Source organism: Schistocerca cancellata, chromosome 7 (assembly GCF_023864275.1).
Source record: "Schistocerca cancellata isolate TAMUIC-IGC-003103 chromosome 7, iqSchCanc2.1, whole genome shotgun sequence".
Taxonomy (NCBI): Eukaryota; Metazoa; Arthropoda; class Insecta; order Orthoptera; family Acrididae; genus Schistocerca; species Schistocerca cancellata.
Window position 1 is genome coordinate 322565143 of NC_064632.1, and position 14066 is coordinate 322579208.

A 14066-nucleotide genomic window follows, 5' to 3' on the forward strand; every position below is an offset into this window, starting at 1 on the left:
AAATAATAGGTGTAGAAGCAATTGTCTGGAGGGAGGATGTGTGTTGGGTGGAGTAGGTGAAGAAGAATGAAGTGAGAAGCAGCAAAGAAACAAGTTTAACAATGTGGCACCAACTTAATTACCCCTAATAAGCACTTCCTTCACTTCACAAGGTGCCATAGAGCTTGTGGCTTAATTCAGACAGTTATAACTGAACATGCATTCCACTGAGTGAACACACGCGCACTACCATAGCACTTGAAAATGAGAATAAAATCTGTGAAAACGAGCTGTACCAACCAGAGGTGGTGGGGGGTGGGCAGAGCATGTCAGATGAACTGTGGGGTGAGGGAGAGAGGGAAGGAAGGGGGGGGGAGAGGAGAGGGAGAGGTACGGGCAGGAGAGGGGGTGGGGGGGAGAGTGGCAGGAGTTTCAAACTGAAAATATTCTATTTCTCATAACAAGCTTTTGAAAAGAATTAATTTATAATGAATGAAATTAATGCAAGGAAGGTTAGTTATATTTTGTTGATAGAACTCTCAAATGAGATGAGCAATTACACAGTTAGGGAACAGAACATGCTGTGGAGTATATTTAAAAAGAAAGAAGGAAACTTGACATGGCAGTCATCTGATGTGATTTAGAGAAACCACAAGAAACCTAAATCTGGATGACAGGATTGTGATTTTAACCCTGTGTTTTCCTTATACTGTCCGAAATCTTCACCATCAGAATGTGCAGCACAGAAAAACAGAACAGTTGTATCTGGTTGAAAAAAGTTACACTTACCAACAGGCCATCAAGGAGCTGTACTTAATATAATGATAATGTTATCGTGTCCTTTCTTCAGAAGCACTTATTATGTCAAAAAGGAAAAAAGGATACTTTGGAATGATTAATTAGGATAGTTCACACTGTATTGTGATGTTACAAAGAAAACATACATTTAATACATCTGTAAATATGTATTTACCATTAACAGAGGTAATAAAACATCTTCAAATTTGAAACTTTTGTACTGATACATAGTAAATAAAACTGATATTGACATGTCAACAGATATCTGCCACTAAATGTTTGGATTTTTTATAATAGATTTCTGTCAACAATAAAACTAATTAATAAAAGTTTTAAATTACATTTCAGATAGCAGTACAAGTAAGAATTTTAAAACTACATGAAAAATATATGTATACAACAGAGTATAAAGTGGGAGAATTTATTTTTACACTTGGCACAGCAGTGCTTTCCTTTCTACATGTAAATCCATACAACTTCAGTCTTCTTCTTGCAATGTACAGAACATCGAATTATATGACATCATTACAACAGTATTGCAACATGCAACTCGATAAAATCTCAACAACTTGAAATTATTGTTTATAGTACAGTCCATCAGCTATATTCACAACTGTAACGTCTTTGTATTCACAGACTTTTGCGTCAGTTGTCTTATATACAACATTAAATTGCAGCAACACTGTTTCAACTACAATATGCCTGGGTCCTAATAGTCTGTACATGCACAATATATTCTTGTATTTGAGTTTCACTGTTCAGTGTTTCTACTCACACTGAAATGAAAAAAGTATTTATCAATTAAATATTTATAAGATACAAATATCTTAAGTCAATGATAAACAACACAATGATTTTCATTTAGAATATCTTAACTCAAAACGGTAACTTTGGGAAGTTGCACCACCTACGCAAGGTTGCATATTTGAGAGTGCATTACACTAATTTGGGAAGGTTTACACTAACTGAGTAAGCAATTTAAATCACAATACCTGCATGGTTACAAGAGTTTCAACATGTGCACTTCCCAAAACAAAACAGAAATAGTCCACACACACTTTCTCAGGATGCAGAAAAAGGGATGAAACACAAAACCAGTTTGTTTAACTAATGAAAAAATAGGCACTGTGACATTCCTTCTCTTTTGTAAATGGATTACAGAATTGAAAAGAAGCAAATTGAACATGTGTCTATGTCCATATTTAAGATCTTGATTTTGCTTTACTCGCTTCCCTACAACATTTATCAGATCATCTTGAAATTGTAATTAAATTCATCTGAGAATAACATTGGCTTCATAACCCTGCTCCTTTGAGTCTCTGTGACCTGAAGCTCTCTTGAAAGGATTCCACGTGAGTTTTTTATGAGAGTGTCCAGCGACAGTTCCTGCAGGACTAGGTTGCCCACTAGATACGCCAGAACTTGAGCTGCTATTTGATACTGAGCCTTTTGGTCCACCCTTTGGCTGCTGCAATCAGAAAGCAAATACCAGAATGTCTCATATCATAATGTTAACATTTCTTCAGAGAGTCTACAGAGATAAACATGAGCAATCCACAATTGTAAATTATTGACATTTAAATGATCCTCTTCCAGTGTCAGATGCATATAATATATGGGCAGAGATACCACCTGAGGAGAAAGTTACAAATACGCAAAAACATTATCAATCACAGGAAACGCAGAAAAACTTTTACGCACAAAGTGATGACACAGCAGTGTAAAATGTCTTCCAACATCATATGAGAAATGGCTGCCTTGATTGTAGCAAGTCTGCGGGGAGCATGAGGTCCTCTAAAACATCAACTATGGCAGAGAAATACCAAGAGACGCAAAAACGACCACACTGGTCATAACAATATACTGCTGAAAAAGCCTGTTTCAAGCTATTGTTAGTAATCAAACTCAATTCACCAAAGTATTCAGCAATGTATCATGATCTAATCTAGCCAACAATATTCAGGCATGGGATGCAAAAACTTTGTTCCTGTAGCTAATTAAGTATCCTTAAATTATATCTCACACAGACTAGTGTGCGCGCACGCACGCACACACACAGAACTAGAGTGACTAAATTTGCCTTCATTGGGGTATGTAGAGGGCAAGTAACAAATATTACCTCGAATATGACTCCATGTGAAAATGAACTATTTCTGAGATATATAAATACACGTGTAACATATTGTATTTCTCTTCTTTACATTTGCAGGGAAAAAAGAACGCCCTCATTACAGTAATTACCAAATCACAGTGTTGCTCAATGAGAAGACAACAGTGAGTATAACAGAGGTGGATATGAAAATTAAAATCAGAAACCATGACATCGTTTATATGTTAATTTCTGGTGGTCTGCTATAAACCATTCGACTGAGCACAACACCAGCAACTTTTATATCCTCCCTATCAGTTGTGTAACTGTATAATGCTACTGATGAGCCAAGCACTATGTAGAATTAGTTTGCATTGTTGATAATTGAGATGGGCTAGAGAAGACCACCACCACCACCACCACCACCACCCACCACCACCACCACCACCACCACCACCACTAGCAGTAGTAATAAAATCAATAAACAGCTACATAGTCGCCAAGTGTAACAAATATACCCAGTCTCACACTGGGTAACTCCAAGAGACATTGTCGAAAGTTATGAAATTTATTCAATGACACTGTCATGAGGTCTGGTGATCAGAAATGTCATGCCATCACTGGTAAGTCCTTCCAAGTCAAAACTAGTGATGAGAATGTTTTTACAACTCACTATCGTAGGTCAAACATTTACAATCAATCAACAACACAAAGCATATACAAAGGAGAGAAGTGTCTGACTGGGCGACATTTTTATTATTAATTATATTATACCTTTAAGTAATTTCTGTCCATTGGTGTGACTAGCTTGAGGCTCAAAGTATCACCAGCCTGCTTTATGAGTTTTACCACTTCTTCATGCGGGGACCATTTAACATCCCGATCAGCAATTGCCACAATGAAGTCCCCTTCCTTCATTCCACCAAACTGCAAATCAAATAGAAGGTAAGCTTAAATTATGCAGGTAATCATAAGTGTCAAAGCATAGCACACAAGATGGTTTAACAATTTTTCGGCCATTGTGTATAACATTGATTCACAAATCTTTACCTACAAGCTAAAACATCCAAGCAATGCAAATCTACCTACAATTATGAGCAGCATTTTCTTTGGTGTATTACATACTAATAATGTTATCATATAAGCTACATTAAAATTCTTATAAATATAGTTTTGGTTAATGTGTAACACTGACTTAAAAGAAGCAACTGAGCGACTGCCTAACCTGATGTACAATAATATCCATCATTCTTTTCAGCAGTTAAGACTTTACATTTGCATGCTGATAATTTGAGTATCATCCTCAGATTTCAGTTAAAGAACATAAGATCTGTTATGTATAAGAGTATCTTACATGAAGACATTTCAAATGGAGCTTCTGGATACTTAGCAATACTACAGCCAGTACATGCATTACACCATATGTCACATCATACAAAGACGAACCTTTTTCATTCTTTGAAGTGAAGACATTGTACACTCTATGGAATTCAAAGTAAACAACATGCTATAAACAGAGGAATACACTGCACCTCTGAAACAATAAATAGTGGAACACAATATCTAATATTTATGATAAACTGCTGGTGAAATATCAAGAACTAGAAATTAGGTGTATTATACTAGAATGAGATATCAAAAAGTAGAAATGCCAGAGCAGCAGGGTGGTAATAAATACTATCCAGATATGGGGAAGATCTTGGACTGTGTGCCTGAGGGAAGTGTCCTAAGGCTACAGTGTGTTAACTGTAAGACGGCAGAGTTGTGAGGGGAGCGCGGGGAGAGGAGGAAGCAAGCATTGGCTGGCGAGGGGAGAGGAGCCATTGGGGAGGGAGGGGGGGGGGGGGGACAAAGCACGCCTACCAGTTGCAGTGCTGGCACTACAAATTGCGCGTCATGCTTACACGAAAGCAGACGAAAGGCTTGGAAGTAAAACTCGCTTGAAATGTTGTTCCTAAACAAAACTGAAATCGTTATATATATATATATATATAGAGAAAGATGATGAGACTTACCAAACAAAAGCGCTGGCAGGTCGATAGACACACAAACAAACACAAACATACACACAAAATTCAAGCTTTCGCAACAAACTGTTGCCTCATCAGGAAAGAGGGAAGGAGAGGGAAAGACGAAAGGATGTGGGTTTTAAGGGAGAGGGTAAGGAGTCATTCCAGTCCCGGGAGCGGAAAGACTTACCTTATGGGGAAAAAAGGACGGGTATACACTCGCACACACACACATATCCATCCACACATATACAGACACAAGCAGACATATTTAAAGACAAAGAGTTTGGCCAAACTCTTTGTCTTTAAATATGTCTGCTTGTGTCTGTATATGTGTGGATGGATGTGTGTGCGTGTGCGTGTGCGTGTGCGTGTGCGTGTGCGTGTGCGTGTGTGTGCGCGCGCGCGCGCGCGAGCGAGTGTATACCCGTCCTTTTTTCCCCCTAAGGTAAGTCTTTCCGCTCCCGGGACTGGAATGACTCCTTACCCTCTCCCTTAAAACCCACATCCTTTCGTCTTTCCCTCTCCTTCCCTCTTTCCTGATGAGGCAACAGTTTGTTGCGAAAGCTTGAATTTTGTGTGTATGTTTGTGTGTCTGTCGACCTGCCAGCACTTTCATTTGGTAAGTCACATCATCTTTGTTTTTTTGATATATATATATAGTAGGAAGCACGTCGACCGCAGTGTCATTTAGGGTAGTGAGTCAGACATGGGGAAGATATAAGGCGGGTGGAATATGCAATGACAGGGGGCATTGCAGGGCGGGCGCCGGCTTCTTGCGCTGCGGCGCGCCGGTGCCGGCGGCGGCCTGGCTGGGCTGCTGGTGCCTCCACATATATATATATATATATATATATTTAAAAACAAAGATGATGTGACTTACCAAACGAAAGTGCTGGCAGGTCGACAGACACACAAACAAACACAAACATACACACAAAATCCAAGCTTTCGCAACCAACGGTTGCCTCGTCAGGAAAGAGGGAAGGAGAAGGAAAGACAAAAGGATATGGGTTTTAAGGGAGAGGGTAAGGAGTCATTCCAATCCCGTGTCTGCTTGTGTCTGTGTATGTGTGGATGGATATGTGTGTGTGTGCGAGTGTATACCTGTCCTTTTTTCCCCCTAAGGTAAGTCTTTCCGCTCCCGGGATTGGAATGACTCCTTACCCTCTCCCTTAAAACCCATATCCTTTTGTCTTTCCTTCTCCTTCCCTCTTTCCTGACGAGGCAACCGTTGGTTGCGAAAGCTTGGATTTTGTGTGTATGTTTGTGTTTGTTTGTGTGTCTGTCGACCTGCCAGCACTTTCGTTTGGTAAGTCACATCATCTTTGTTTTTAAATATATTTTTCCTTCGTGGAATGTTTCCTTCTATTATAACCGTATATATATATATATATATATATATATATATATATATATATATATATATATATATATATATATATATAAAGAAAGAAAGATGATGAGACTTACCAAACAAGGTCTACTGTACGCTCACAAACCATTCATCCGATTGCAATGAAACTTTGGTGAGTTGTTCTCCAAATGCCCGAAAAGAGTAATGGACAATGTTTCAACAGTTAGGTCACTATAGCATGCGTAGCGCAATTGGTTAGGTAAAGGCTTGTCCTGCACCGGATCTGGGTTCGATTCCCACTGCTTGCAATTTTTTTTCATTTTATTTCATTCCCCGCAATGTTAAACTATGGATTATAAAATTTAAAGATACTTTAACAGGTCATGAAGTATAACTTAACTGTCAATCTCTATGTATAAAAATGAATGTATGTATGTCTGCCCTCTGTGCGTTCCCAAACCATTCATCCGATTGCGATGAAATTTTGGTGATTTGTTCTCAGTATGCCCACAAAGGTTCCTAGCCGAAAAAAAAGAGAAATAAGACACATTCTTGAGGAGATATGACGTCATAAACAATGAGATGCCACCGCGGGAAAATACCCAGATTTACGCATCCACTATTTGAGAATTAGAGCACTTAGAGACTAGCAACAAACGTTACATACAATTTCAAACCTTTACGAACATTTTTCTCGCTTACACCCCCCACAAAATAATGAAAGGAAAAAAAGGTTGTCGAAACTACATTTTCTCAGTACATACCGTAACTCTGCCGCAGTAGGCATGACATTTTAATGTATTATTTCATTACTATTAACTCTAACCGCAACATATTTTGCATACAGTATCCACATATATCAGTAAATGCGCCAGCAAATTTATGTCTCTTTACGACATATAATTCAGGAGATATGACGTGGTAAACATCGAGATGCGTGAAAAAGTGCCGCGTCAGGCATGACGTTTTGTTCTATTATTTCTTCACTACTAACACTATTCGCAAACGTGTTAAAAAAAAAAAGTATATAAAACCACAGGCGTATTCGTAAAAAAAAAAAAAAACCCTGAGATGGGCCAGCAACTGCCTCTTCACTCATTTTGATAATGTTTGGCACAACTGCACAATAAAAACTCGCAGAATAGTACAGCGCAAAACAATAACGAAGCAGACGACAATGGCTACCTTGTACAACACAGTCAGCTGCGTAACGTTGGCAGCAGTCGAAACTGCGTGCCTACCGAAGCCTCCCAACGTTTACCGACTTCTACCGATTCAGGACTAGGGAGAGGTCTGCGATCTAAAAGTTTACACACTGTACTGTTCTTGGTATATATTAATGACCTTACTGATGAAATCCAACAGAAATCCATACTATTTGCAGATGACACAAATATTGTAATTAAGGGGGTGGATCTAGAAGCATCTACAAATGCAGCTGAAGGAAGTGTATGACGTATGACATTAGACTAGATTACTGGTTTAGAAGTAATATGCCAATATTGATTTTTTTTTAAATCCATTACCCACACATCATGAGCTTTAAAAACAACTTACCAAAATAACAGTGACATAGTGATAAAAATAAAGGAGAACAAACTTGAGCAAGTACCTTGTGTAAAGTTTCTGGATCTCTATCCTGAGGGTAGGTTAACATGGACAGAGCAAATAACAGCATTACCAGTAAATTAACCTACCACTATGGAAGCTAGTCAATATTATTAGCATTATTAAGTCTTCAAGATGTTTTACTTTATGTTATTTGTATCTATAATGTCAACACAATTTTGGTAAACAACATATGTATGTATATAAATTTAAACGTAACGGAATTAGTCATGTACTGTGAAGAAATACTGCATATGCTGTAAAATATCATATATGATTACGCCGTAGTCTGCACTATATATGCATGGAATTGTAGAATACACTATGTTGTGGTTGTTTTGGGGGAAGAGACCAAACTACGAGGTCATCGGTCAGAATACACTATGTAATTGTCATTATACAATCAGTAAGTCAAGGCCTATATGTAATGATGTAAGATATCAGTTGAAATACATCAAATAGCTGAACAAACAAATGAATCAACAAAATACTTTCTCTTTTGAGTATATTAAGCAGGAAAGTGTTTAGTGAGAGAAACATAAGAAAAGAGTAGCAGCTGTTTAGTAAATTTGTCCCTCAACTCTGGCACAATATTATTGCTATGTAATTGATCTGCACTGTGAATTTAATGTGATTAAAACATGTAAAATCACTGATTTACTTGGATAGCTTGTTGTAGGAAGAGACCAATGGCATGGCAACACATGATTGACAATCCTTCTCACCTCCAAAGGCACAATGGCACTCACTACTTTACAGCAAATATTGTGCTGGATACTACATCAGATTTTTAAACTCCATATGCTTCTTATTAATAAAGAATAAAGAACTGTTTTATTACTTGTGTTTTCAAACTCATGGTTATCAACCAGCTCCCAAAACACACAGGACTAATTTGCATTTACTTATACAGTTTTGAATACAGTATATTTGATCTGTGGCCTTAGTGAAAGGGAATTTTTCAATTCTTATTTCAGTCTCCCAGGAAAGTATCATTTGGATATAAAATTAATTTCAAGATCAAATCACTTTGAAACCTCCCACTTCACAGCATGCAAAAAATGAGGAAAGGTTGCTGTCATCAGTCCCTGTTGTAATTATGATATCACATACCATTTTCGTTCAACTATAGGAGTCACTGTCATAAACTGGTACATTCCCTATTAGGAGGGTTGACTGTGCTGCTCCATGGACAAGCTGCATTGTCACCTTAGAAGACATCTTAGAAGAGAACCTGACAACGAATACCCAAAATAATGCCCATACCATTGGCTCATGTAGAGCACACAGGTCTCTGCTGTGTGCATAGTGTGAAGCAGGAGATTTGAAAGTGACCGACTTATTTTATTTTACATTCACTTTATCTGCTGAGTCCCCTTTACAACATTTAGAAGCCAGTAATATGAATTGTGAGAAACTCTTTGTACTAATTATTGATACCTTGACAGTATGTAAATTCCTTTCTCTGTAAGGACAAATAGTAAATGTCACTAAGGAATAACAGAAGACACACAAAATTAGGACACACATTAAATAGATTTTCTGAGTTTGACTTAACATAAACAACACAGAGTGCCAATTTAAAAATACAATAGTAATCACATCCATTCTAAGTATTTTCCACATCCCTGATCATTACAATTCAAAGCACATTTATTGTACTACTATTATTTGTAAGAATCTGCACTGTATAAATAATTGACTGAATCAATTTTTTTCTCAACAAAATATATACTCTATAAAGCACTGTACAGCAAAGAGCAGAAGGTACACATCATCATCATCATCATCATGCATTCCCATATGAAGTGAGAGAAAGAGACTCGTTTCTTATTCTCACTGTCCCTATGGAAGGTACATGATTGAGGCAGCAGAATTTTTCCTGCACTACTTGGCATTCTAGTTCGCTTAATTTACGCAGCAGGATTTTTTGAGAGGAGTGTTACCTTTCTTCTAATAATTTCCTTTTAAATTCCCTGTATATCTCTATTACAGATCCCTAGGGGCTGTGGTAACCTGGTATGATCCTAGCAGTATATCTCTGAATTTATTTAGTATCTGTTGTCAGGTCAAGTTGATAAGGACTCCCAGACCCAGGGCAGTACAGAAGAACTGGTCATTCTAGTATCCTGCATGCAGGTTTCCTTTACAGATGCATTGCATATTCCCAGAACATGGACAACAAGTATGTCTTCCATTTCCCTTTCCTACTGCAGGTGTCACATGACTATCTCACTTTATGTTGTTTCATAGTGTTATCCCAGATATTTAACTGATTAGAGGGGTGCCGTACATTTACCACTAATCTTGTTGTTTCATACTATTCATTTCTTTCCCTTCATTATATTTAATAAAAAAGTGAAAGTTCTCTTCAAGACACACTGCAATTCATCATCATCACCCAGCAGTAATCATTCCTGTAGACAACAGCATATGATCAGTGAACAGTCTGATACCACCACCAATCTAATCACATAAATACTTTACGTATATTGAGAACAATGCCAGTCTTGGCATGTTATTCCTGGTGTTACTTTTGTTTCTTTTGAACATTTTCATTCTAGTTCTATTGGACATTAACTCTTCTTCAAATGCTAATGTGGAAAACTGACTCTACATATACACCTCCATCACTATTTCGAAGATACTGCATTTGAAAAAAGTGAGTTTTGTTTCACACAAAGATTTTTATTGAACCCATGCTGATTCTTTGAGAGACGCTTCTGTTACTCTAAAAACAACAGTGTTCGAGCTTAGAATAAACTTGTAAATCCTTCAAGCGATGGACATCAGGGACATTGGTTTGTAACTATTTACATTCATCCTCTTGTGCATTTCATGATCAGGAAAGATGTGCAGTTATGTCCAGTCACACAAGACTTTTTACCACAGTAGGGTTCTTCTTTCTATATGCATCAGACTACATACTACTATTTTGTCCACTGCACATTTGTGGTTCCATTTTAATTACTGCTACATTAAAAATTCAGTGCTGTGATCTCACATTATCTTGAGTGCTTACAGATTCTGACTCAGGGATTGGAGGAAGTAAGTTTTGCCTCGCACACAGAAACTGCAAGAAGACGACTGAAAATTAAAAAAATGGTATGGGGGAAACTCTACCTTCCTCAGTGCAGTCACTAAGTGACTGCTTTGTGCTTCACATCAACCAGCTACAAAAGTAGTGATAGTTATCTTGCCTTTCCAAAGAGGAGTTATAATTACTGCCTACAACGGACTACCTCATAATTAATTTCACCACCAAGAAACACGTAATGTAACATAGCATTTATAATAGCCGTAACAATGCTGTTTTACGCAAACTGAGGTCTTCATCAAAAGTGAACCGACAATATGTTGTTCTGCAGTTTCTTATTAACAATCCTTAAAACTACTGAAATATACTTTAATTTCTATAAACTGGAGAAACTGGAACCATCTCGTTCTTTTGTAACAGTACGGAATGAACATTCGGCATAGCAATAAGTTTGAAGATTTAATGACAATCACTTACATCAGCTAGACTGCCTTGGTCAACACCAGCTATTATGACTGGTCCATCACCTCTGACACTGAAGCCAAAACCTTCACCACCAAGCCTCTGCAACTGAACAGAACGTGGTGCTGTCCAGTGATGTTTGGCAGAGAAAATGGCAACAGGACCCAAACCACGGAACAGGTCTTCCACTCGGTGTTGCGAGAAGTCTGGAGGTGTCAAGGATAGTTGGAACTTTGTAGATGCTAGAACCAGAAAGTAGTGTTACAACAAAGTTAATTTCGCCATCACCAAAATTTTGTTTGGTCAAGACATAATATGAGACATAATAATTACGATTACTCTGCGCACAGAAAAACACTAACATACAAAGTCAATAACTTACGCAGAATGTGAGGTGGTTCTAGAAGCTCCCGGAAATCATCTTCTTCTTCAGCAGTAGTGTACGCTTCAAGTGCATTCTGGTGACTTATTTTTAGAACAACTGAAAGGGCTGCCTTTCCACGTAGCTCTCGGCACATACGGAACAACCTCTGACTCTCCTCATGAAGAAGTAATGCCTCACGCAAATGAGCTCGACCTGTAAAAATATCAGTGGGTTGTACAGTTTTCAGCTTATAAAAATGTTGAAACTGTTTGCAAATTTTATGATAATATTATCTAGCTTCAAACATGAGAAAAATCAATGACTTATATTCCTTAACAGGAAGAAAAATTAGACAGTAAGTACGACATACAAAGAGGCATTTAAGTAATCATTCTTTTACATCCCATACATGAATGGAACACAAAGCAGCCCACACAAGTGGTACAATGGGAACTACCTTCTGCCAGACACTTCAAAGTTATCTGCAGAATATGCATGTATATGTAACTTGCTTATCTCATTATTCTAAGCTCCATTTCTGCAAAAGGGGCAAAGCATAAGTAATAGTGGCAAATAGAAGCAGCACTGTGTAACTCAATACTGAAGGTGTTTCTGCAGTATTTCTGAGTGTCAAATTTAATTTACTTCAAAACTTACTAAAATCATGCAGCTGTTCAACTATGATGAAATAAAAAGTGTTAAATCACATGACCACTGGCAAGTTGAAAAGCTTTAATGGAAGACGTAATTTTGTTAAGACTATATAATTTGGAAAGTTTAACTGAGAGGAATGTTAAAGAAACAGAGAGCCTGAATGGCTACCTACCAATTGCTTTCAGGGTGTGAAATACCTAATCTTGCTGACAGAAATGCTTAAGGTAAAAAACAGTTATCCTAGGTTCAGAACTAGGTATTTCACCTCCTGAAGGTGAATATTGGTCAGCCATTTCTCTGCTGATTTTTACATAATCATTTGAAGGCGAAAACTATGTCAGGAACAAACAGTTCAGAACACTATTTAGTTTATCAAATGGTAAAACCAAACATTCCAAACAGTACAACAAAAACCAGGATAAAAGTTATGTTTCACAAAATACAAAACTTGATCCTCTTTGATGAACCCAATATTTCTGCCAAATACTATCGAAACAATAACAATAGCTGGATTATAAAATAGTCTTTACCAAGTAGTTTTCTTTCTGCATCATCCTGTGGAAGTCTTATGTCTAGTTGTGTCCTCGTGTCACCTTCTGCATGCAAAAACTGGAGAGTCTCGCGTGTGCGAGCACCTATGGAGTCAAGTTTCTCACTCAGGACGCCTTTTGCTGCATGAAAATGTGATAGAGCACAATAGTGTTCTCTTTTCACAAGAATTAGAGAGACCCAGGAGTACGGAACATAGTCCTTAACAGGTGGACACGATATCAGCGAGTGGACTTTGCCATAGACATCGGACACCTGAAATGACAAAAATCTAGTATTAATAGTAGACCACGTACAATGGAGAAATGAATCTGACTGAAAAGCTGTGTATGTTGTTGGAAGTAGTACGGCAAATTTGATACAAACAGAAACTGAATCAAGAAATACTATTAACAATAAATAATATAAAAACAAAAATTTACAAACAATTAAACTCTGAGCACAATCATGGTACACATTACTTCAACTGTATCATGTTTACAAAGATGTGATAATCAGGTGCAGATCCATAGCTCAATTCTTTAATGTCTCACAGTTTGATTTACGGCCATTTTCAAAATAAGTTTTATTATTGGCATGTTTGCTGAGGGGGGAGGGGGGGGGGGGGGGGAACACCTACTCCACAGTTTTCTGATTGTTGTTCTTTAGTAGGCTACTTTCACTGCAGATCATGCATGTCAATGGTAACAGCCACCACCTCCACACCTCCAACTCCTAATACCACTTACCATTATTCCCATCTGAATGTATTACCAGTGCCTAGGACTTTAATAGTACCAATAACAACAAAATATATTAATATAATACTAGCAAATTACTAATTTGCTTATGTCAGTGCTTAGTAAATTGCTATAACATAACTTGAAATAAACTGCATTTCCGAGAAATATATCATTTGGAAACTATCCATCTCAAAATCTGAGAAATATTTGTGTCAATGCAACTGATTGAGATCTCTTAAAGCAACAAACTTTCACAACTCTGAAAATGTCCTAAATTACATGATATAACAAGGATAACTGGTGGAATGCTTTTTGTTTCCATCAACTCCATATTTCTGTCATGTTTTTTCTTCATTAGTACAATACTCTGCTTTTCTATTTTGCTTATTCAAGTTTCTTGGAAGGAAGACCCTGTTACATTTGTTATAGACAACACAT

The 14066-nt window shown here is 37.5% G+C and overlaps 1 protein-coding gene across 3 annotated transcripts in view; it reads right to left on the reverse strand.

The window, feature by feature from the left end:
- Positions 1 to 952: 952 nt before the first annotated feature.
- LOC126092243 (rhophilin-2) overlaps positions 953 to 14066 on the reverse strand; it is a 740337-nt gene continuing 727223 nt past the window's right edge. For 2 of the 3 annotated variants that reach the window (XM_049907752.1, XM_049907751.1), the window contains exons 9-13: positions 12888 to 13161; positions 11722 to 11916; positions 11355 to 11581; positions 3641 to 3793; positions 955 to 2245 (exon numbers count right to left, since the gene is read on the reverse strand). In XM_049907752.1, coding sequence (XP_049763709.1) covers positions 2051 to 2245; positions 3641 to 3793; positions 11355 to 11581; positions 11722 to 11916; positions 12888 to 13161 — 1044 coding nt within the window. In that variant the 3' untranslated portion in view covers positions 955 to 2050. Of the gene's footprint in view, positions 2246 to 3640; positions 3794 to 11354; positions 11582 to 11721; positions 11917 to 12887; positions 13162 to 14066 lie in introns of all 3 variants that reach the window. The other variant, XM_049907750.1, reaches the window with a different exon arrangement.